This window comes from Eubalaena glacialis, chromosome 19 (assembly GCF_028564815.1).
Source record: "Eubalaena glacialis isolate mEubGla1 chromosome 19, mEubGla1.1.hap2.+ XY, whole genome shotgun sequence".
In the NCBI taxonomy this organism is placed as follows: Eukaryota; Metazoa; Chordata; class Mammalia; order Artiodactyla; family Balaenidae; genus Eubalaena; species Eubalaena glacialis.
The window spans coordinates 2,246,176-2,265,093 of NC_083734.1; the positions used below are offsets into that span (position 1 = coordinate 2,246,176).

At 67.3% G+C, this 18,918-nt stretch overlaps 2 protein-coding genes across 6 annotated transcripts in view; one reads left to right on the forward strand and one right to left on the reverse strand.

Moving 5' to 3' along the window:
- LLGL1 (LLGL scribble cell polarity complex component 1) lies at nucleotides 1-15,871 on the forward strand. Of its 4 annotated transcripts, none has more exons than XM_061175767.1 (23): nucleotides 1-155; nucleotides 3,295-3,392; nucleotides 5,249-5,330; nucleotides 5,426-5,556; nucleotides 6,617-6,775; nucleotides 6,867-7,029; nucleotides 7,117-7,252; nucleotides 7,509-7,563; nucleotides 7,682-7,836; nucleotides 7,904-8,127; nucleotides 8,296-8,363; nucleotides 9,415-9,568; nucleotides 9,642-9,746; nucleotides 10,142-10,434; nucleotides 10,596-10,743; nucleotides 10,829-10,982; nucleotides 12,708-13,003; nucleotides 13,359-13,623; nucleotides 13,732-13,846; nucleotides 14,004-14,116; nucleotides 14,337-14,457; nucleotides 14,606-14,693; nucleotides 15,346-15,871. In XM_061175767.1, the coding sequence occupies exons 1-22, from the start codon at nucleotides 75-77 to the stop codon at nucleotides 14,682-14,684; spliced, it is 3,195 nt and encodes a 1,064-aa protein (XP_061031750.1). In that variant the 5' UTR covers nucleotides 1-74; the 3' UTR covers nucleotides 14,685-14,693; nucleotides 15,346-15,871. The 4 variants fall into 4 exon arrangements, with proteins under 4 accessions (XP_061031750.1, XP_061031752.1, XP_061031751.1 ...); XM_061175769.1 differs by having other exon boundaries at nucleotides 14,010-14,116; XM_061175768.1 differs by having other exon boundaries at nucleotides 7,120-7,252.
- FLII (FLII actin remodeling protein) overlaps nucleotides 15,855-18,918 on the reverse strand; it is a 12,200-nt gene continuing 9,136 nt past the window's right edge. For both annotated transcript variants that reach the window (XM_061175765.1, XM_061175764.1), the window contains exons 19-30: nucleotides 18,734-18,838; nucleotides 18,454-18,645; nucleotides 18,031-18,219; nucleotides 17,809-17,948; nucleotides 17,487-17,727; nucleotides 17,226-17,380; nucleotides 17,083-17,143; nucleotides 16,878-17,006; nucleotides 16,696-16,802; nucleotides 16,498-16,603; nucleotides 16,337-16,402; nucleotides 15,855-16,254 (exon numbers count right to left, since the gene is read on the reverse strand). In XM_061175765.1, coding sequence (XP_061031748.1) covers nucleotides 16,120-16,254; nucleotides 16,337-16,402; nucleotides 16,498-16,603; nucleotides 16,696-16,802; nucleotides 16,878-17,006; nucleotides 17,083-17,143; nucleotides 17,226-17,380; nucleotides 17,487-17,727; nucleotides 17,809-17,948; nucleotides 18,031-18,219; nucleotides 18,454-18,645; nucleotides 18,734-18,838 — 1,626 coding nt within the window. In that variant the 3' untranslated portion in view covers nucleotides 15,855-16,119. The remainder of the gene's footprint in view (nucleotides 16,255-16,336; nucleotides 16,403-16,497; nucleotides 16,604-16,695; nucleotides 16,803-16,877; nucleotides 17,007-17,082; nucleotides 17,144-17,225; nucleotides 17,381-17,486; nucleotides 17,728-17,808; nucleotides 17,949-18,030; nucleotides 18,220-18,453; nucleotides 18,646-18,733; nucleotides 18,839-18,918) is intronic.

The window sequence follows — 18,918 nt, forward strand, 5'->3', positions numbered from 1 at the left end:
CTGGCGCCCGCGCCTCAGGAGCTGCGGGGCCGCGCGGCGCATCCTGCGGGTGGCGGCGGGCGGCGGGGCGCAAGATGATGAAGTTTCGGTTCCGCAGACAGGGCGCCGACCCGCAGCGCGAGAAGCTCAAGCAGGAGCTCTTCGCCTTCCACAAGGTGCGGCGGCGGGCCGGGGGCGGCTGGCCGGGGGCGGGGACCGGGCCGGAGCCACGTCGGGCCGGGGGAGGGGGCGCACGCTGGGCCCGACCGCCCCGCTCTGCTCTGCCCGAGCCGCGCGCCAGCCTCGCTCCATCTCTGCCCTCCGCTCCCCTGCTCCTGTCTCCGCGCCTTGGACTCCGCCGGCCTCTCCCTGCGGGCCTCTCCGCCTCCGTGTGTCTCCGGGCGGCTCTCAACTCTCGCTCCGGCTCCCACTCTCTGTCTCTTTATCTCTTTCTCGGGGACCCCTCGGCGCCGCTGCGCAGTCTTTGGGCCCGGTTTGTTTTGCTTTCGCACCCAGGCCGGTGGGGAGGGGTGCGGAGTGGAGGCAGATGTTGGGGGGTGGGGCTGGGAAATCCCTTCCCGGTTCCTCTCCTCCCTTCCCCCACCGCCCGGGGCTCCGGCTTGCGCTCTGCCCGGCACTGCCGGGGGCTCCAGCGGGGGATGCCTGGCCGTGTCAACTGCACTTCGAATCGCGGGGCCTCAGTTTCCCTTGCTATGGAATGGGGCCACTGTCCTCCTTGCTGTGGGCTCTGTCACAGGGGCAGCCGACCCACCGCTTCTCCTGGAGCCAAGGCGGAGGTGGGGGCGGAGGGCTGCTCCTTCCTTTCTTTCCTGGGTAGGGCCAGAGGGGCCACGGGAAAGGGGCTGCCTTCAGCCCCGCCTCCCCTGCGCTGGTGTGTGGTTGAGAGAGGCCCCAGCCTGCCCCTTGCTAACTCTCCCCAGGGGTGTCACTTCTGGCCTCAGTTTTACACCCAAGCCCTTTGATCGCAGGGCCCCTTGCTGCTCTTGGGGCTTAGAGTCGTTATGCTCACACACCAGTGAGAAAATTGAGGTTCAGGGCTGACCACGTGCCCAAAGTCAGAGTGAGCTGGGGCACTTGGTCTTTGGGTCCCCTTGTCAGTGGGATTTGACTTTAGCCTTGAGGGTCAGGGGCTTCGGGAGGGGTGCTGTGGTCCTGAGCTGGCTGCCAGGAGACTCTGGTCCAGGAGGCTCTGGGGCGACCGGTCCAGCAGTGACCGAGGCCGGGTCGTCTCTCAGGGTAGGCGGGGTTTTCCAGGTGGCGTAGGGGCTGCCAGGACCCTCAGACTTGGTGGCCAAGGGGCCCAGAGGGGAGGCTGGTGCCCAGGGGCTCTGAGGTGTCCCCCTTCCTGTGCTGAGTGCCCGAGGGTGAGCCCCCTCGAGATGAGAGGACAGTGATGGTAGGGCAGGCGTCGCGCTCAGGTGTCACTTCCTCAGCCAGGGAGTCGGGGTGTGAAGTGGGGACCTGAGATAGGTGGAGGGGAGGCTTGCTCCCCCTGGCTGGCCCCTGGTGGCAGAAGCTGGTCTCCCTGCCAAGGAGGGTGAGGCCCGGTTCTGAGTGGGCAGCAGTGGTGGGAGGGGGCGGTCTTGGGCAGAGGGTCACTAGAGGGGCTGGTAGGTGATCACTAGAAAATAGGCTCAGATTCCCGAGTGTTGGGGCATGGGCAGGGGGTGGTGGTCCAGGGTGAGCCTGGACTTTGGACTCGGTCTCGGGTCCAAATCCCAGCCCTGCCCACAAGTTGCTTGTGGCACGTCCACTCTATGTCAGTTTAACGAATACCGCCTTGGGGGTGCTGATGTACTAGTTAGGGAGATAGTGAGAAGCCGAAAGGAGAGAGGGAAGTGTGCGGCCTGCGGTGGTTTGGATGGTGGTCAGTGCCGTGGGTGAGATCAGGCAGGTGAGGGTGGCAGGTGAGGGTGTGGAGCGATGGCTGCTGGGCCAGCTCAGGGGCCTCTGCGCAGTTGTCTCCTGAGCCGTGGGAAGAAGCCCACCGTGGAGAGTGCTGCGTAAAGCACGTTCCAGGTAGATGGACCGTAGATGCAAAGGTCCTAGGAGATTGGAGGAGGGCGGAAGGCCATCAGGTGAGCCAGGGGCCGGTGGAAGGAGCCAGATGGAGGGGACTTGGCTTTGACTCGGAGTGAGCCGGGAGCCCCGGAGGGTCCTGAGCAGAGGAGTGGGCCAGCAGACTCGGTCAGGTCCAGCGTGGGCACGGCGGTGCGGGTGCTCCCCACCCCACCCCGGTCAAGTGGGCCACGCTGTCCTCAGGTGGGCTCACCAGTGCCCAGATGGGAAGCCGAGGCTTGGCCAGTGCTGTGACTTGCCCAAGGCCAAGCCAGCCGCTCAGAGGGCTCAGTCCCTGCCCGGATGGGATGAGGCTGGAGGCAGGCTGGGGCCACGGGCCTGGGGACCAGGGTTCCTTATAAAACTTGTGTCTTGCTGACGCAGTGGTCGGGGTACCGGCACCCACATGGGGTGTCCCACCTTGGTGTTGAGGGCAGGGGGCTGGGGGCCCAGGGGTGCAAGCTTCCCAGGGAGGGCCCCCAGCCAGGCTTCGGGGTTGACTAGGGGCTCCTTGGGTAGGTGGGGGGTGGGGCGGGGAGCCAGGGCTGGTCTGCACTGGGACTGGCCCTGCCGGGAGCTGGGGACCTGGTGGGAGCCGTTGCGTGGACACCCCCAGTGCACAAGCCGCCTGCCCACCATCCCAACCAGGGATGGGAAGGGAATCACGTCTCCCAGTTTCCAGGTGGGAACCCAAGTCTGGCAGGTGCGTGACACCTTCAGGGCCTGGGCAGGAAGCTCCATCTCTCTGGGCCCCAGTCTCCCTGTCTCTGGGGCTGGGGGTGGGGAGCAGCCCCGGGTTGGGGCGGCGCTCGAGAGCCTCTGCCTAGCTGGCCTTGGGTACTGGCCTCTGACCACCCCCCAGAGCCTGTGTTGGGGGTTGCCTGGGACTGCACCCCACTTCAGTCTGCCTGGAGGAGTGGGGTGCGGAGCCCTGCTCCGTGGGGCAGCCGGGGTTCACTTCTGTGCCTGCACCTCCTCTCGAGCCCCGTTCTGTTTGTTTTCAGAGCCCCGCGCACGGTGGGGTGGACCCGGGTGTAGAGAGGGACGGGGCCTCGACCAGGGAGGCCTCTGTGGCGGGGCCAGGGGCTCAGGCCCTTCCTCACCGGAAGTGTGATTACCCGTTTCGCAGCTGAGGGCACTGAGGCCCGGAGCACGGGTGTGAAGCAGTGGCAGAGCCTGGAGGCTGCCCTGGGGTGGGTGGGCCGTGCCTGTGCCAATGCCCTCACCTCCCTGCAGACCGTGGAGCATGGCTTCCCCAACCAGCCCAGCGCCCTGGCCTTCGACCCTGAGCTTCGCATCATGGCCATTGGCACCCGGTCTGGGGCTGTCAAGATGTATCCTTTGCGGGCCGCGGCCTTCGGGGCCCGTCAGAATGTCCTGGTTGCAGGTCCCCGTGTGCCGGGCCCCTGGGGCAGGGCCCCGGCTGGGAGGCCACGGGAGCTGCCCGGACCCTGGTGGAGGCTGGTGCAGCTGCTGCCCTGAGACGCCTCCTCACAGAGACGATGGGGCTCAGCTTGCGGTGGCCCCGGCTGCCCCACGCTGCCTTTCAGCCAGCCAGTTACCTGGCAGTTACCATCCCGGCAACTGTGACCCGGGAGGTGGGCCGGGGCTGGTTGCACACGGTCCCCAGCAAGAGTGGTGGGTGGGCCAGGGTCACGGCGGGCCTTGCGCTGGTGCCCGGGCAGACACACGTGTGCCAGTGTGAAGACACGTGTGTCCAGCCGAGGCGCTGGGGGCAGTACCAGGCTCGGCATGGTGGGCGCAGCGCGGCCCGCACCTGGGTGCTGGCGCCACACAATGGGCCTGTGAGCCGCACAAAGGGGCATTTTCCTGCGAGTGCAGGGCGGGTGCGGGGGGACGCTGGCAGCTGGACGCCTCCCTCCTGCCGTGGAGGATCCCAGCCCCGCTGCACGGGGTGAGCCCCTCAGGTGGGGCCCCAGGGGCAGGATCTGGCCGGCCACTGCATGGTGGCACGGGGTCTCCCCACCCAGGGGCTGGGGGCACTGGCCAGGAAGTTGTGAGTTTGCCGACTCCAGGGAGAGCGGCTGGACCTGGGTGCCCCCACCTCCTGTGGGCCCCTGAGGCATCGGTGGGCATGCAGGGGACGGTGCCCCGGCTGCCAGCCCAGGGGTCCCACTTCCTGGCCCGCTGCTTCCGCGTCTTTTGGCGCTGTCCTGCCCCACGTGTGCCATGGGCCCGGAGCCCCTTCCTCTGTGTCCCGGGGCGTCTCTGCTGGTGGCACGGCCTTTCTTGTGCGCTGGCTCCTCGTGCCCACAAAGGACGGCCAGGCAGACGGCCTTAGAGGGGGACGAGGCCCCCCCACCCCTCCCAGACCATTCCGGCCCGAGTCCTGGGCTGGGAAACTGAGGCTGGCCACAGGGGCCGCAGCGCCCCCCCCGCCCCGGGTCTGGCCCTGTCTCCTTGGCGACCCTGGTTCCCTCCCAGTGCTCCTGCCCTGTTTTTTGTCCCCTTGTCTGTGTCCTCCCGGCTCCTGCAGGGAATCCCAACTCCAGCTCCAGGCAACGGCTCCTGCCTTGTTTCCAGGCAACGTCCCTGACCCCTGCCCGGTCCTCCCTCCTGGGGCCCCTCGGCCTGCCCATCCACTGTGAAGCCTGGGGTTGCTGGGACTCTGGCGCTCACACTGGGCGCTTGAAGCAGGTCACCCAAGCTCTCCAAGCCTCTGTGGCCTCTCCCCTTGCGGTGGGGGCTGCCTGCCCCAGAAGGAGGTGGGGTTCCTGGCCTGCAGCTGGCGTCGGCCTGTGGCTGAGCCTCCCAGGCCTGGCTTGGCATCTCCGCCTGTGTGATGCTGACGTGCGGGGCCGACTCCTGTGCACACAGCCCGGAGAGGCTGACGCAGAGCCGTGAGCCGGGCCCGGGCCGTGTGTGCGGGCGGTGCTTTTATTCTCACGTGCCCTGCGTCAGCCCCACGAGGTCGGAGTGCAAGTCGCCAGCCCCTTTTACAGATGAGGACGTGAAGGTCGTGCAGCAGCACCGACTTGCAGGACCGAGCGAGCCTGCGTGTCGAGTGGCGGTGCGAGATGGTGCTCCTTGCGGCGAGGAGCCCCCGTGGACTGGGGAGGCCCCTGGCTAGGCAGGCCCATTGGATAGGGCCAGTCAGAGTGGTCCTGGGAGGAGGAGGTGTGGTTTCCCGGCCTGTGCCTGCTTTCCGCCCTTGACCCGTCACCCTCAGCTACGGTGCCCCCGGCGTGGAGTTCACGGGCCTGCATCAAGACGCGGCCACCGTCACCCAGATGCACTTCCTGCCCGGCCAGGTGAGCCTCGGCCCTGCCACTGGCTCCCGTGAACCCCATTTCCGCCCCGCCCCCTGCCCCAGCCCGGCTCAGTCTTGGTCTCACTCACCTGCCAGGGCCGCCTCCTGACCCTGCTGGACGACAGCAGCCTTCATCTTTGGGAGGTCGTCCACCACAACGGCTGCGCCCACCTGGAGGAAGCCCTCCACCACCAGCCACCCAGTCGCCCGGGCTTTGATGGTGCCAGGTACTGGGGGACTCGGCCAGGGGCGGCCGCCGGATGTGGGGCGAGCCTGTGGAGGGGCAGGGGGGCAGGAAGCTGACCCGGGGCTGGGGTTCAGGGGGCACGTCTGGTGGCCTGGCGGGCGTCAGGTGGGGGTCCCGGCAGAGTCTGAGGTGAGCAGGGACAGTCTGTGCTCCAGGACCACTGGGGCCCCAGGAGACGCGGGACGGGAGAGTGTGTCCAGAGCCCGGTGAGAGGCACTTTCTCCCCTGCGGTGAGGGGCGTCTGGGGCAGGAACTGACATCAGCACAGGTTCCCTGGGCCCTCGACTGGGGGCGGGGCGACGGGCCACAGTGTGCCTGGGTGAAAGGGCGGGTCGGGGCAAGGAGGGTCCCGCTGGGCTGTGAGGTGCTGGCAGGGTGCCCCAGGGGGGTGACAGCATGGGCTTGGACCCCTGGGGAGAGAGTACAGGGCCTCTTGGTTCCTGGCCTGGCAGCCCTTGTTGAAATGGCCGGAGCGGGTGAGTCTTTCAGGTTGCTGGGTGCCTGTCCAGCTCCGCGGGAGGCTTGTCCTGCTTGGGCTTGAACTGGGGCTAGGTGACCCCCCCACCCCCCCACCCCCGTGTCCAGCCCTAACCCAGGATGGATTCCCGGGGTCTCCCAGCCTCTGCAGGGGAGCGATCCAGGGCCCTTCTGCAAGTCAGGGAGACATCCATGGGCTGGGGGCGGGGCTTCCTGAGAGGGGCTCAGGGGGCCGTGCGTCCTGAAGGTTCTGGTCCTGGCCCAGGCGGGGCCTGGCTCCTGCCTTCCCCTCTTGGTAGGTGGGAGGAGCTCAGGGGCCCTTCTCCAAGACCTGGGGACCTATTTTTATCCCTCTCCCCGCTGACATCCTCACGAATAACCGAGCGAGCTAATTACAATGTCCGCGGCCACCGATGTCCGCGGCCACCGCCGTGGCCTTTCTGGGGCTGCCGCGAGTACAGAGGGGCTGCGGCGAGCTGACGGTAGCGGCTCAGCCCCCTCCACGCCCTCCTCAGCAGGCGGATGGGCTCCCACCCTCACCCCCCTCCCCTTGGCCCCCACAGTGGCCTGCCCAGCCTCGCCCGCATCACCGTGGTCCTGCTGGTGGCTGCCGGTGACCTGGCAGCTCTGGGCACTGAGGGCGGAAGCATCTTCTTCCTGGATGTTCCCACCCTGACGCTGCTCGAGGGGCAGACCCTTGGCCCGGACGAGGTTCTGCGAAGGTGAGAGGCCACCCGGCTTCCCTGCACCCCGTCCGCCAGGTGTGCTGCTGCCGGCTCACCCCCCACGCACCCCTCCCCTCCGCCCTCGCAGTGTGCCTGACGACTACCGGTGCGGGAAGGCCCTGGGCCCCGTGGAGTCACTCCAGGGACACCTGCGGGACCCCACCAAGATCCTCATCGGCTACAGCCGAGGCCTGCTGGTCATCTGGAACCGGGCCGCGCGGTGTGCTGACCGCGTCTTCCTGGGGAACCAGGTGTGTGGTGGAGTGGGGAGGCCGGCGGCTGTGCCGGGGCCTCCGCTCACGGCTGCCGCGCTCACGCCCGTCCACCCCGCCCCGCAGCAGCTGGAGAGCGTGTGCTGGGAGCGCAGCGGCCGCACGCTGGTCAGCTCGCACAGCGACGGCAGCTACGCCGTCTGGGCCGCGGACTCCGGCGACTCCCCGACGACACAGCCCACCGTGGCCACCATGCCCTACGGTGAGTGCCGGGGAGGCCTGTGCGAGGTTGGCAGTGACCCCGAGCTCAGACTGGCCTTGGTGGGGGGCTTTGGGAGGACTTGTAGAAGGCGGCGGGGCTGAGCCCAGCTGCAAAGCTGAGACCCCCCCCCCGGGGGCTGTCGGGCAGCGTGCCTTCCCCTCGGGAGGTGGGAGTGATGGAGGCAGGAGGGGAACGGAGAAGCGGCGAGAAATGCAGCCCAGGGCTCGGTGAGCCTGATGCTCTCCTACTCCTCCAGGCCCCTTCCCTTGCAAAGCCATCAGCAAGATCCTGTGGCGAAACTGTGCGTCTGGGTAGGTGGGGCGCCGGGGCCGCGCCTGGCTGCGGGAGCGCAGGGCGGGGGTGGGGGAGGCTCTCCCCATCCCCGCGGGGCCCCTCCGGCGGCTCACATGGCTCCCCCGCCCCGAGCAGCGAGCACTTCGTCGTCTTCAGCGGCGGCATGCCCCGCGCCAGCTATGGTGACCGCCACTGCGTGAGTGTACTCCAGGCCGAGACCCTAGTGACGCTGGACTTCACCTCCCGCGTCATCGACTTCTTCACGGTGCACAGCACGCGGCCCGAGGACGGTGCGTACCTGCCCTCCCACCCCGTGCCCGTGTGTCTGCGGCCGCGCTCACCCGCCCCATCCCGCAGAGTTCGACGAGCCCCAGGCCCTGGCCGTGCTGCTTGAAGAGGAGCTGGTGGTGCTGGACCTGCAGACGCCCGGCTGGCCGGCTGTGCCCGCCCCGTACCTGGCCCCGCTGCACTCGTCTGCCATCACCTGCTCGGCCCACGTCGCCAACGTCCCCGCCAAGCTGTGGGCCCGCATCGTGAGCGCTGGCGAGCAGCAGAAGCCCCAGCCCGCCTCCGGTGCCTCGGTGTGTGCCCGGGGGAAGGGTGCTGCCTGGCACGCGCCTGAGATGGGGATGTGGCAGGTGTATGTGGGGAACTCGGAGGGACTTTGTGCCCTGGATGCCACTCCTGGGGTGAGAGGAGGAAGACGCTTGTCCTGACCTTCCGTTTGCGTCTCTGTCCCCGTCTCTCAGAGCTGGCCTATCACCGGGGGCCGGAACCTGGCTCCGGAGCCATCCCAGCGAGGGCTGCTGCTGACTGGGTAGGCGAACGCGTGTCCCCGGCTCAGCCCAGTTGTGACGGGTGGTATGAGTGTGTGTGTGTGGGCGAGCAGGGCCTGGCGCAGCCCATGCTGGTGCGGGAGGGCCCGTCCTGGGTCTGGCGGGAGCTGACCTGCTCGCTGACTCAGGCCCGGCCCCTGGTGGGACCAGGTCATCCCCATTCCTGCAGGGTGCACTGGGGTGAAGCCTCCCTAGACTCTGGTTTAAGGCTCAGCTCTCCTTTTAGCCCGAAACTGGGCTCCACCCACTCAGCCTGCCCTGGGACTGGAAAATCTGGGCTGGCTCATGCCGAGCTGCGCAGGGCAGGTGCCCGAGAGCCCGGCCTGGGCCTGGCGGGCGCTGACGTGCCCGGTGACTCGGGCCCTGACTTCCTGCCCAGCCCCTGCCTTGCGCCTGTGCTGGGACCCTCGGGCCTCTGACTTCAGCGCCCCCTCCCCCGTGAGAACTCACCATGGCTTTCAGGGCCTCTGGAGCCGTCCCAACCGGTCCCATGGCCTCACTCACCTTCTCATGCCCTGGCTCTGGGCTCCCCCCACCGCCCAGGCGCCTGTGACCTGGACTCTGTAGCTGTGTCCTGAGGCTGCACCCTAGTTCGGTCTGCTCCTCCCCCCTTTCCCTCTCTGCTTCCTCCCGGCCTCCCCAGGCTTCCTGCCCCTGCCCCAGCCGATCTCTCCGCTCTGTGACTGCATCTCTGGTCACCTTTTCTGGAGGCTCCCCTGGGGGCAGAACCCCCGTAGTCCTCTGTTCCCTGTGTCACCCACCCCTCACCTCCTGCTCATTATTTCTGGTGATTATTTCCGCACCTTCTCACCCTCTTTGCAGGGAAGGGCCCAGCACCTACTGTGTGTGTGGCCTGGTATACAGGAGGTGCTCAGTATGTGTCCTGTATGGTTGGTACTTCCTGTTTGCTGTATGCAGTAGGAGTCCAGTCAGTGTTTGGCTTAGGTGCTTAGTGCCCAGTGCGTGGTCGCTGGATGACTGGAGGGGGCGGGGGGCTGGAGGACCTGGGACCTGACCTCACCCTCCCTGCAGGCACGAGGATGGCACCGTGCGGTTCTGGGACGCCTCCGGCGTGGCCCTGCGCCCACTCTACAAGCTGAGCACCGCCGGCCTCTTTCAGACAGACTGCGAGCACGCCGACAGCCTGGCCCAGGCCGCCGAGGACGACTGGCCACCCTTCCGCAAGGTGGGCCCCTCCCCTGGCCCCGGGGAGCCTGGTCCGGGCTCCGCCCTGTGTCACCAGCCCTTCCGCCCTGCAGGTGGGCTGCTTCGACCCCTACAGCGATGATCCACGGCTTGGCGTGCAGAAGGTAGCGCTCTGCAAGTACACCGCCCAGATGGTGGTGGCTGGCACCGCGGGCCAGGTAGGGCCAAGGCGTCCCCAGGGCTGCGGGTCTTGGGGGGCTTTCTGGAGGGTCTGGTGGGGTGGTAGAGGGACCGGAGCAGCAAAAGCCCAGAGGTGGGAACGGGGCTCCAGGTGGGACCAGCCAGGGCTGTGGGGACCCGCAGAGCCTTGGGGCCGGGGTGGGAGCACAGGTGTTAGATGAGTCCCAGGAGGGCAAGGCTGGCAGGTCCTGGTTGCCACCGTGTTGCTCAGTGAGGGCCCTGGTATACAGTGGGTGTCCAGTAAGTGTTTATTCAGAGGATGCACTGGAGACAATCTTGGGGCCACCCTGGCAGAGGCATCAGAGGCTCGGGCGGGGCGCAGGTGGCCCCCCCTTTGTACCGACTGCCCCCTGTGCCCCCCCCCGCCCCTCAGGTGCTGGTGCTGGAGTTAAGTGATGAGCCGTCGGAGCAGGCGGTGGGCTTGGCCAGTGTGGACCTCCTCCAGGACCGTGAGGGCTTCACGTGGAAGGGCCACGAGCGGCTGAGCCCACGCACAGGGCCGCTGCCCTGGCCGGCCGGCTTCCAGCCCCGTGCACTGGTCCAGTGCCTGCCGCCGGCTGCTGTCACTGCCGTCACGCTTCACGCCGAGTGGGGCCTCGTGGCCTTCGGCACCAGCCATGGCTTCGGCCTCTTCGACTACCTGCGCAGGAGCCCCGTGCTGGCCAGGTGCGTGCGGGCCCCTCCCGAGGTTTGCAGAGGCGCAGGTGGGGGGCTGCTTTCGAGCCTCGCGGGAAGCGCTGCTGGTGGAAGTTAGGCCCCCCGGCGGCTGGGCTCGAGGGCGGGCTTGGGACTCGGGCTTCCCTGATGCCCGGCACCTGCGCCCCCAGGTGCACCCTGCACCCCAACGACTCCCTGGCCATGGAGGGGCCGCTGTCCCGTGTGAAGTCACTCAAGAAGTCGCTGCGCCAGTCCTTCCGGCGCATCCGCAAAAGCCGCGTCTCGGGCAAGAAGCGCTTGACCGCAGCCGGCAGCAAGGTTGGCCGGGTGGCCGGGTGGCCGGGTGGCCGGGCGGGGCGGCAGGGGCGGGAAGACCGGGCTCCCGAGCCTCGTGCCCCTGCAGTTGCAGGAGGCCAACGCGCAGCTGGCGGAGCAGGCCGGCCCCCACGACGTGGAGGTGACGCCCGTGCAGCGCCGCATTGAGCCCCGCTCGGCCGACGACTCCCTCTCGGGCGTTGTGCGCTGCCTCTACTTCGCCGACACCTTCCTTCGCGACGGTGAGGCCGGGAGGGGTGTGCTGGGGAGGTGGCCCTAGGTGGCCCGGCCTGGGTTCCAGTCAGCCACCTGGGAAATGGGTGTGGAGCGGCGCCTCCCGGAAGGTTGGAAAGTGCTGCCTGCTGAGTGCCGGGCTGTGCTGGCGACAGGGTGCCCTGGCCCACAGCCGCCCCCGGGACAGCCTGACGGTGGGGTTGGTGAGCGGAGACCCGAGCGGAGACGGGAGCCCGGGGCCTGGGGGGGAGTGCAGGCCGCAGCACTGAGGCCAAGGTGGGCGTGTATCAGGAGACCCCGGGCAGCATGGCTGGAGCGGAGGACAGGCCCGGGAGGTGTGGGTGCCGGCCGCCTAGCCGAGGAGCTGGTTTTATAGTAAGGTTTTTTTTTTTTTTTTTTTTTTAATATAAATTTATTTTCGGCTGCATTGGGTCTTCGTTGCTGCGCGCGGGCTTTCTCTAGTTGCGGTGAGCGGGGGCTACTCTTCGTTGCAGCGTGCAGGCTTCTCATTGTGGTGGCTTCTCGTTGTGGAGCACGGGCTCTAGGCGCGCGGGCTTCACTAGTTGTGGCACGTGGGCTCAGTAGTTGTGGCTCACGGGCTCTAGAGCGCAGGCTCAGTAGTTGTGGCGCACGGGCTTAGTTGCTCCGCGGCATGTGGGATCTTCCCGGACCAGGGCTCGAACCCGTGTCCCCTGTATTGGCAGGCGGATTCTTAACCATTGCGCCACCAGGGAAGCCTGAGGAGCTGGCTTTGACCCCGAGCGGTTGGAGCCCGAGGGTCCTGCAGAGGGCAGTGATGCGGTCGGGTTTACGGACGGAGTTGCTGATTGGTTTAACTTGACGATGGGGCACGTCCCGTTCAGCCCCACACCCGCTGCCCGCCCCTGCTCTCCGCCGTGTCTCGGGGGGGATTTTAAGTGAAAGCCCCTGTGTGAGCAGCTGAGTGTGCGTCTGGTGGACGTAACCTACAGCCAGGGTGCCCGAGTCGCATGCCGTAGCATGGACGCTGATGCTGGAGTTTTCCTGTCACAGTCGGCCCACAGGCGACTCTGTTCATCTCAGAAACGCCTTTTTGGGGTTGGGTCAGCATCCAGCTAGTCTGCACGCGGCGCTATCATTGATGCATCTTTCCGTCTCCATCTGGGAGGGGAGTCCCCACTCCTGGTGGTGGTTGTGGATCTTCCCACTGTCTGGATGCGGCAGCCGGGGGTTTTGGTTGGCCTGCTTCCAGTGTCCCCCTGAGAAGCCGGCTGGGCTTTGGCAAGCATGGCTTTGATTGCTCGCTCCTGTTTTGCTCCGGTGTTCCCACCCCCCATGGTTGCTGCTCAGGTCACCAGTTCATCAAGGGTGCACCGTGGTGACTGCCTGGTCCATCCACGCCTGTGCGTTTTTAGCTGATTTTCCACTTCTTCCTGAGGGGGGTCGGCTTGCACGGGATGGCAGGCTGGGTGTCTGCGGCAGGACCAGTGATGGACGTAGGGGAGTCGGGGCTCCGCGACGGGGCTGCATCCCCGGGATGCTGTGGGTGGGGGGGTCTGAGAGGTCAGGGTCCAGTTTGACATCCCCGCGGAGGTGCCCTAGAGGTCACTCCTGTGCCTGCAGGAGGACCGGCCGAGGTCACCAGGGAGGTGTGGGCTGGAGAGAACCAGTCCAGGGTCCCAGGGCATCGGGAGGGGCGGGGAGGGGAGGGGAAAGGAGGCATGTGCCTGCCTCACCAGCCCATCACCCCCCAGCTGCCCACCACGGCCCCACAATGTGGGCGGGCACCAACTCGGGCTCCGTGTTTGCCTACGCGCTGGAGGTGCCGGTGGCAGCGGCGAACAGCGACAGGCGGCCCGAGCAGGCAGTGGAGGCCGTGCTGGGCAAGGAGGTACAGCTGATGCACCGCGCACCCGTGGTGGCTGTGGCCGTGCTGGATGGACGCGGCCGCCCGCTGCCGGAGCCCTACGAGGCCTCAAGGGACCTGGCACAGGCGCCCGACATGCAGGGCGGCCACGCTGTGCTCATCGCATCTGAGGAGCAGTTCAAGGTGAGCTGGCACAGAGACCCCTGGGGCTTCCACCTCCTGGACACTGCCAGACCCTCGACGACGCTTGCCCACCTACGCCCGCTTGCTGAGACCTCCCGAGAGCCCCCAGCCGGCAGAGACGCCCTGGGGAACCCCGGGGGCCCCCAGGACCTCAACCGCCCCCCCAGAGCTCGAGGTGTGGGGGGTCCCGGCCCCTGGCCCTTCCACCTGGCGGGACCGGCTCCGCCACGGTGGGAGGGGCCTGGCAGGTTTCCGGGCAGAGAAGCGGGTGGGGCCGGAGGGCCAGGCTGGGTGGCGGCACGGGGGCGAGGACAGGCCGGGCTCTGCTCAGCGGCCATCCCCTGCCGGCCTCCAGGTGTTCACGCTGCCCAAAGTGAGCGCCAAGACCAAGTTCAAGCTGACGGCCCACGAGGGCTGCCGCGTGCGCAAGGTGGCCCTGGCCACCTTTGCCAGCGTGGCCTGCGAGGACTACGCCGAGACCTGCCTGGCCTGCCTCACCAACCTGGGCGACGTGCACGTGTTCTCGGTGCCCGGCCTGCGGCCCCAGGTGCACTACACCTGCATCCGCAAGGAGGACATCAGTGGCATCGCCTCCTGCGTCTTCACACGACACGGCCAGGGTGAGGGCCCTGGACGGCAGGGGAGGGGCCGCTCACAGGGCTTCTGGGAGGGGGGCGGGCCCTTCACTGCGCTCTCTGCTCCCTTCCCACCCCCCCACCCACCCCCAGGGTTCTACCTGATTTCCCCGTCGGAGTTTGAGCGCTTCTCCCTGAGTGCCCGGAACATCACGGAGCCGCTCTGCTCTCTGGACATCAGTTGGCCCTGTGATGCCATGCGTGCCAGGTGCGTGCAAGGGGTGGGGCCTGGAGCAAGGAGCAGGGTCGCCATCCCCAGTGTCACCTCTCTCTGGTCCCAGGGCTCAGGAGTGGGAGGGTGGGGGCCTGGCCCTCAAGCCATGAGGTACATGCCCCTGGTCCCCAGTACAGACCCATCTCTGCAGCTACAGGCCCCGAGAGTCGCCCAAGCTGAGCCAGGCTAACGGGACCCCTGGCGTCGTCCTGGGCCCACAGAGCTGCGGCGGAAGCCCCGATCCCACTCGCAGCGAGGGAGCTGGTGAGGAGAGCGGGCGTGAAGTGCAGCAGCTCATCCTCAGGGCGGGCCTCTGCGGGATGCAGCCACTGAGGGGGCCGGGGGAAGGGCGTGCTGGGCACGAGAGGGTGGGGGTCCGTGTGTCGGTGCTGTGGTCCACTGTGCACTGGACTCGGGACCAGGGCCCCAGGTGTGGAGTCTGCCCCGGGGCCCTGGGAAGGGCCTGATCGCTTCCTCTCTGCAGACACCCCGGAGCCGCCTGAGGCCACGCTCTCACCCACATCCGTCGACTCGGCCACCAGTGCCGACACAACGCTGGACACGACAGGGGATGTGACGGTGGAGGACGTGAAGGACTTCCTGGGGTGAGGAGGTGGCTGGGTCCACAGGAGGGGGTTGGTTGGCTCCCAGCCTCCCTCCCCCACCTTTCAGCCAGCGTCATATCCCAGCTGGGCCCAGAGGGCCGAGGAGGGCCTGACCCCAGACCTGCTGACCGCTGCCCCCTCCCCCCAGCTCTTCGGAGGAATCTGAGAAGAACCTGCGGAACCTGTCAGAGGACGAGGCCCGAGCCTGCCCCATCCTGATCGGATGAGGCGCTCAGGTGCGGGACCCTGGGTCTCCCTGGTCCCCTCGGCGCGGCCTCACCCACCCCGCTAACCCTGGTCTTGCACCCGAAACCCTGGCAGGCCCCAGGAGGCGTTTCCCCAGCCTGCCCCTCCCGGGACTGTCCCGGCAGGGCCTCCGCAGCCCACGCGGACGTGCTTCTCGTAGTTTGCTGTTAGAAATCAGGGCCAGCCAGTCAGCCCCCAGATAACAAGGCTGGTGTCTGGAACGAGACCAGGCCAAACCACTTAGGGGGATGGCGGCTTGGGGGCTCAGGTGTGTTTGGCCTGTTTCACAGGTGAGATCACCCAGGTGTGCAAGATTGGGCGCTGCCCGAGGCTGACTGGCCCCCGCGCCAGTCTCGGTGCGGCCCAGGCCCGACTCTGAGGCCGTAGGTCTGCCCCCGCCCCCCCCCCCCCTGCACAGATGCTGCGGCTCCCTCTTTGTTGCTGGGGTCACCGCTGCCCCCTCCAGGGCCACGCTTTGGCCTCAGGGGCCCAGATGTGGCCGGGGCTAAGGCTGTCACTGCAGGGCCCTTGCCCTCGTCTTGGACAGGAGACTGAGTGGTGGCACACGTGTGGCCAGGTCGCCTAACCCCCTGGGACCTCCTTGGCCTTCGGCTGATGCCTCTTTTTTCCTTCCTCTACCAGGAAGGCCAGAACTGCCAGGCCTGCCCTGTTCGGAGCTGGGACCCAGGACCCCGGCCCTTCACGTAGACCTGCACCTGCTAATCTCAGGCTCCAGCAGGACCTGCCCAGCCTGGCCCCAGAGGCCACCCGGGAGGTCAGGTGCCACCAGGGAGGGCAGCTGGGGCTCACAGCCCGTCACCTCCCAGGCGACAACACCGTCCTTTCCCTCTCCTTTTGCAAAGAGTATTTTTCTAACGCCTGTGCCAGGCACCACAGTCATTTCTAAAACTATTTTGGTACGTGCTCCTGGGCCAGCACCCCCTGACCCCCTCCAGGCTGTGCACGAGTGTGTGTGTGTGTGTGTTTGTGACTGAGAGCTCCACTGGGCAACCAGGACTGGGGCATGTGTGTGCGCGTGTGTATGTGTGTGGAGCGGGGTCAGGATGGGTTTCCTTGTAGATTGTACCCTGGGGTTTTTTTTTTCCCTGTCATTTTGTTAAAATTAGCAATTTTAATATTAAAAATACTGCTTTTTAATATTGAAAATAAAAGCATTTAATATCTCTTAAAGGGCAACCACACCTGCTTTATCCCTGGCAGAAAAGGGGGGCATCACACGTGAGCTCACGGTGGAGGAGGTCCACTTTCCCAGGCCCCTGGGGGCACTGGTCAGGGTTACTCCCGTTGCTGCTGCTGGGGACTACGGCACTGGGGGCAGGTGGTGGACAGACAGGCCCTTCCTTTCTCTCCCTCCGCAGAGCCTGTGGTGGCCAGCAGGGCACGCAGGCAGCTGCCCTAGGTCAGGGCCTGGCGGAAGGTGCTCCAGGCGTGGAAGCAGCGGGTGAAGGCGTGCTGCTCGTTGCCCTTGCGCACCAGGCGCAGGCGGCGGGGACGCTCGTGCTCCTTGGAGCGCATGTGCTGGATGTACACCTGGTGGGCGGGACGGGTGAGTGCGAGCCTGCAGCCTCAGCCCCTCCCCCCAGGCCCAGCCTTGGCCCCCTCCCCCGCTCACCTGGCAGGCCTTCAGACTCAGCTTGATCTCCACCTGGCTTGTCTGGGTCCCCACCCACATAAAGACCTGTGGGGACAGCGGGCGAGGTAGTCACCCGGCCTCGGAATTGCCATCTAGGGACGGCAGGGCTCCCCGAAAGGGCAGGGTTGTTGGGCTCTCACCTCTTGGCCATTGTCTAAGAGCATGATGTCATCATCTGCCAAGTCGTCTTGGCAAAAGTCAGAGCACTTCTCGGTCACTGCGAAGTAGCCCTTCTCGTTGGAGCACCTGGGGGTCAAGGGTCATGGAGAGGCTGAGGGTCACAGCAGTGGGGCCAGGACTGAGGGGGACACTGGGGGCTGGGGCGGGGCCGGCCTCACCGGAAGAGCCGCGTGTGCTTCATGTACTCGGCGTCATCGTCGTAGGGCTTCCGTGCCCCGATGCCCACCCAGAAGAAGTTCTCAGGCTCCTCGCCCTCGTTGATGACCTGGGGGAAAGGTCGGTCAGCTCGGGGCCGGCTGCCCTCGCCCAGCCACCCGCGTGCGTCACCCACCCTGCTCACCTGCTTGCTGTAGGAGGCCTCAAACATGCTATTCAGGATGTCCTCTGCCAGCTTGGCCTCGTCGGGGTCCGACGCCCGGCCCACCCACGCGTACACGATGCCCTGGTTGTCCTCGCTCTCGAAGGGAACCTGGGTGTGCGGAGGCCCGGGTCACGCCCTGCCCGCGCCCCCGCCCTGCCCCGCTCCCGGCCGCGCCAGGCCTCACCTTGAGGATGAAGCAGAACTCGGAGTTGAGGAGGCCGCAGTCGGTGCTGATCTGGATGCACCTGGGGGAGGGGGTGGTCAGCAAGGAGCCCAGGCAGGACACAGCCCACCGGCCTCCCGCGCCCGCTCCCCGCAGCCAGGCACCGGGTGCAGAGGGCGCTGCCGTTGGTGCGGATCTGGTACAGGCTGGGTTGCAGGGCTCCCTGGGCCGCCTTCCTCTTGCCCCGGTGGATGATAAACTTTCTCTTGAAATGGGACAGAAACTTGGGGTTCTCCTGCTGCTGTGTCATGCGCACCACCTGGGGGCACGGAAGCCATCAGGGGCAGCTCCCTGGTGGGGCAAGCCTCCCCCGGGTGAGTCCCAGGGACGCCCCTCCCCGGGTTGTGGGGGTGTGGCCGGCTCACCTCCAGCTTGCCGGGGAAGAGGCTCTCAAACTTCCTCTGCAGGCTGAAGGTGAAGGTCAGCCAGCCCATGCTGGACGCCTGGCGGCCCTGCCAGAAGTACACGACGCACTGGAAGTCCTCCTCGGGCTGCTTCTCCGCCTCGGCCGCCACCTGCTCTCCCTCCTGGCCCTCCGCCCCCGCCTTCGCCTTCGCAGTCGCCGCCTCCTCCTCCTCCTCCTCATACTCCACGGGGACCCAGTACCTGCGGGGTCAGAGGGCGGTGGGCAGGGCCGAACCCCCGGCACCGGGGGCGGGTGGGGCGAAGGGCGCACGGGGGAGGCACCTGCAGAGGAAGACGTAGCAGTCCTGCGTGTAGAAGTGGCCAAACTCCTCCTCGGGCAGCCGTGCGAACTTCTTCCCCTCGAGCACGAAGCCCTCCATGCCGTCCAGGTCCTCGTTCCACTCCTCCATCAACTGCTCCGCCTGCAAGCAACCCCACCCGTCAGGCACCTCTCGGCCCCGGCCCCGCCCACCCACCCGCCCTGCGCCCCAGCCCCGGGCCCACCTCCGCCAGAGGCATGCGCGGCTGCCGCGGCAGGAAGAGCGAGGTGAGGTCGGCCTTCATCTGATCTTTCTTCTCGGTGTCACGCTTCACCTTCCCCGCGAGCCCCGGGCCCTGCAGCACGGCCTCTGCATTGCGCGTGTAGTCTACAGTCAACACATCGTCCCAGTTCTTGAACTTGGCCTTGAACACCTGAGAAGGCACAGCTGGAGTAGGAGGCGGGGCCTGGGGAAGCAGGGCGGGGCCTAGGAATTGGGAGAGGTGTGGCCTAGCAACCTAGGGGGCCTAGGAGTGGGGGGGCAGGGCTCGGGCAGGGGGTCCGGGAAGCTGTGGAGCTTGGTAACCAACCGGTCCACAGAGGGTCAGGGCAAGAACGCGCCCGCGGGATCTTGGGGAGGAGGCCTCCGGGGGCGCCGCATCGCGCACCTGCGCCTCTGTGCCCTCCAGGCTGCGGCTGACCGTGGCGTGGCGCGGCCGGTGCAGCATCCCGCACAGCTCCTGGCCCAGCTTGAGGGCGGCAGCGCGTACCAGGCGCGGGGACTTGCGGCCGAGCCAGATGAACACATCGGACCAACAGTCCAGGATGTACACGCAGCGCGTGTCCAGCAGGCTCTGCAGCTGCGGGGCCCCGGAGGCGGGAGGTCAAGACCAGGGCCACCAGCAAGAAGGGGTCCAGCCCCCGCGCCCTCCTCCCTGTGCGTCTCACCAGCCGCATCCCAGGCATCAGTTCCACCTTGGGCCGCAGCTTATGTTCCACAGAGAGCTTGTAGTTGATCTGCGGCAGCTCCAGGTAGCCCAGGCCCAGGCCCACCTGGCAGGAGCAAGAGGTGGTCTTAACCAGGCTGGGTCTGGGGAACACGAGCCCCGGCCACAGCAGCCCCTGCTTCAGGC

Excerpts from the sequence above, each read along its gene's own strand:
- LLGL1 (XM_061175766.1), top strand. The coding sequence starts at position 75 with ATGATGAAGTTTCGGTTCCGCAGACAGGGCGCCGACCCGCAGCGCGAG. Across the intron at positions 6,776-6,866 it reads CCGGACGAGGTTCTGCGAAG|TGTGCCTGACGACTACCGGT; the intron begins GTGAGAGGCCAC and ends CCGCCCTCGCAG. Across the intron at positions 7,837-7,903 it reads CAGCACGCGGCCCGAGGACG|AGTTCGACGAGCCCCAGGCC; the intron begins GTGCGTACCTGC and ends CCCATCCCGCAG.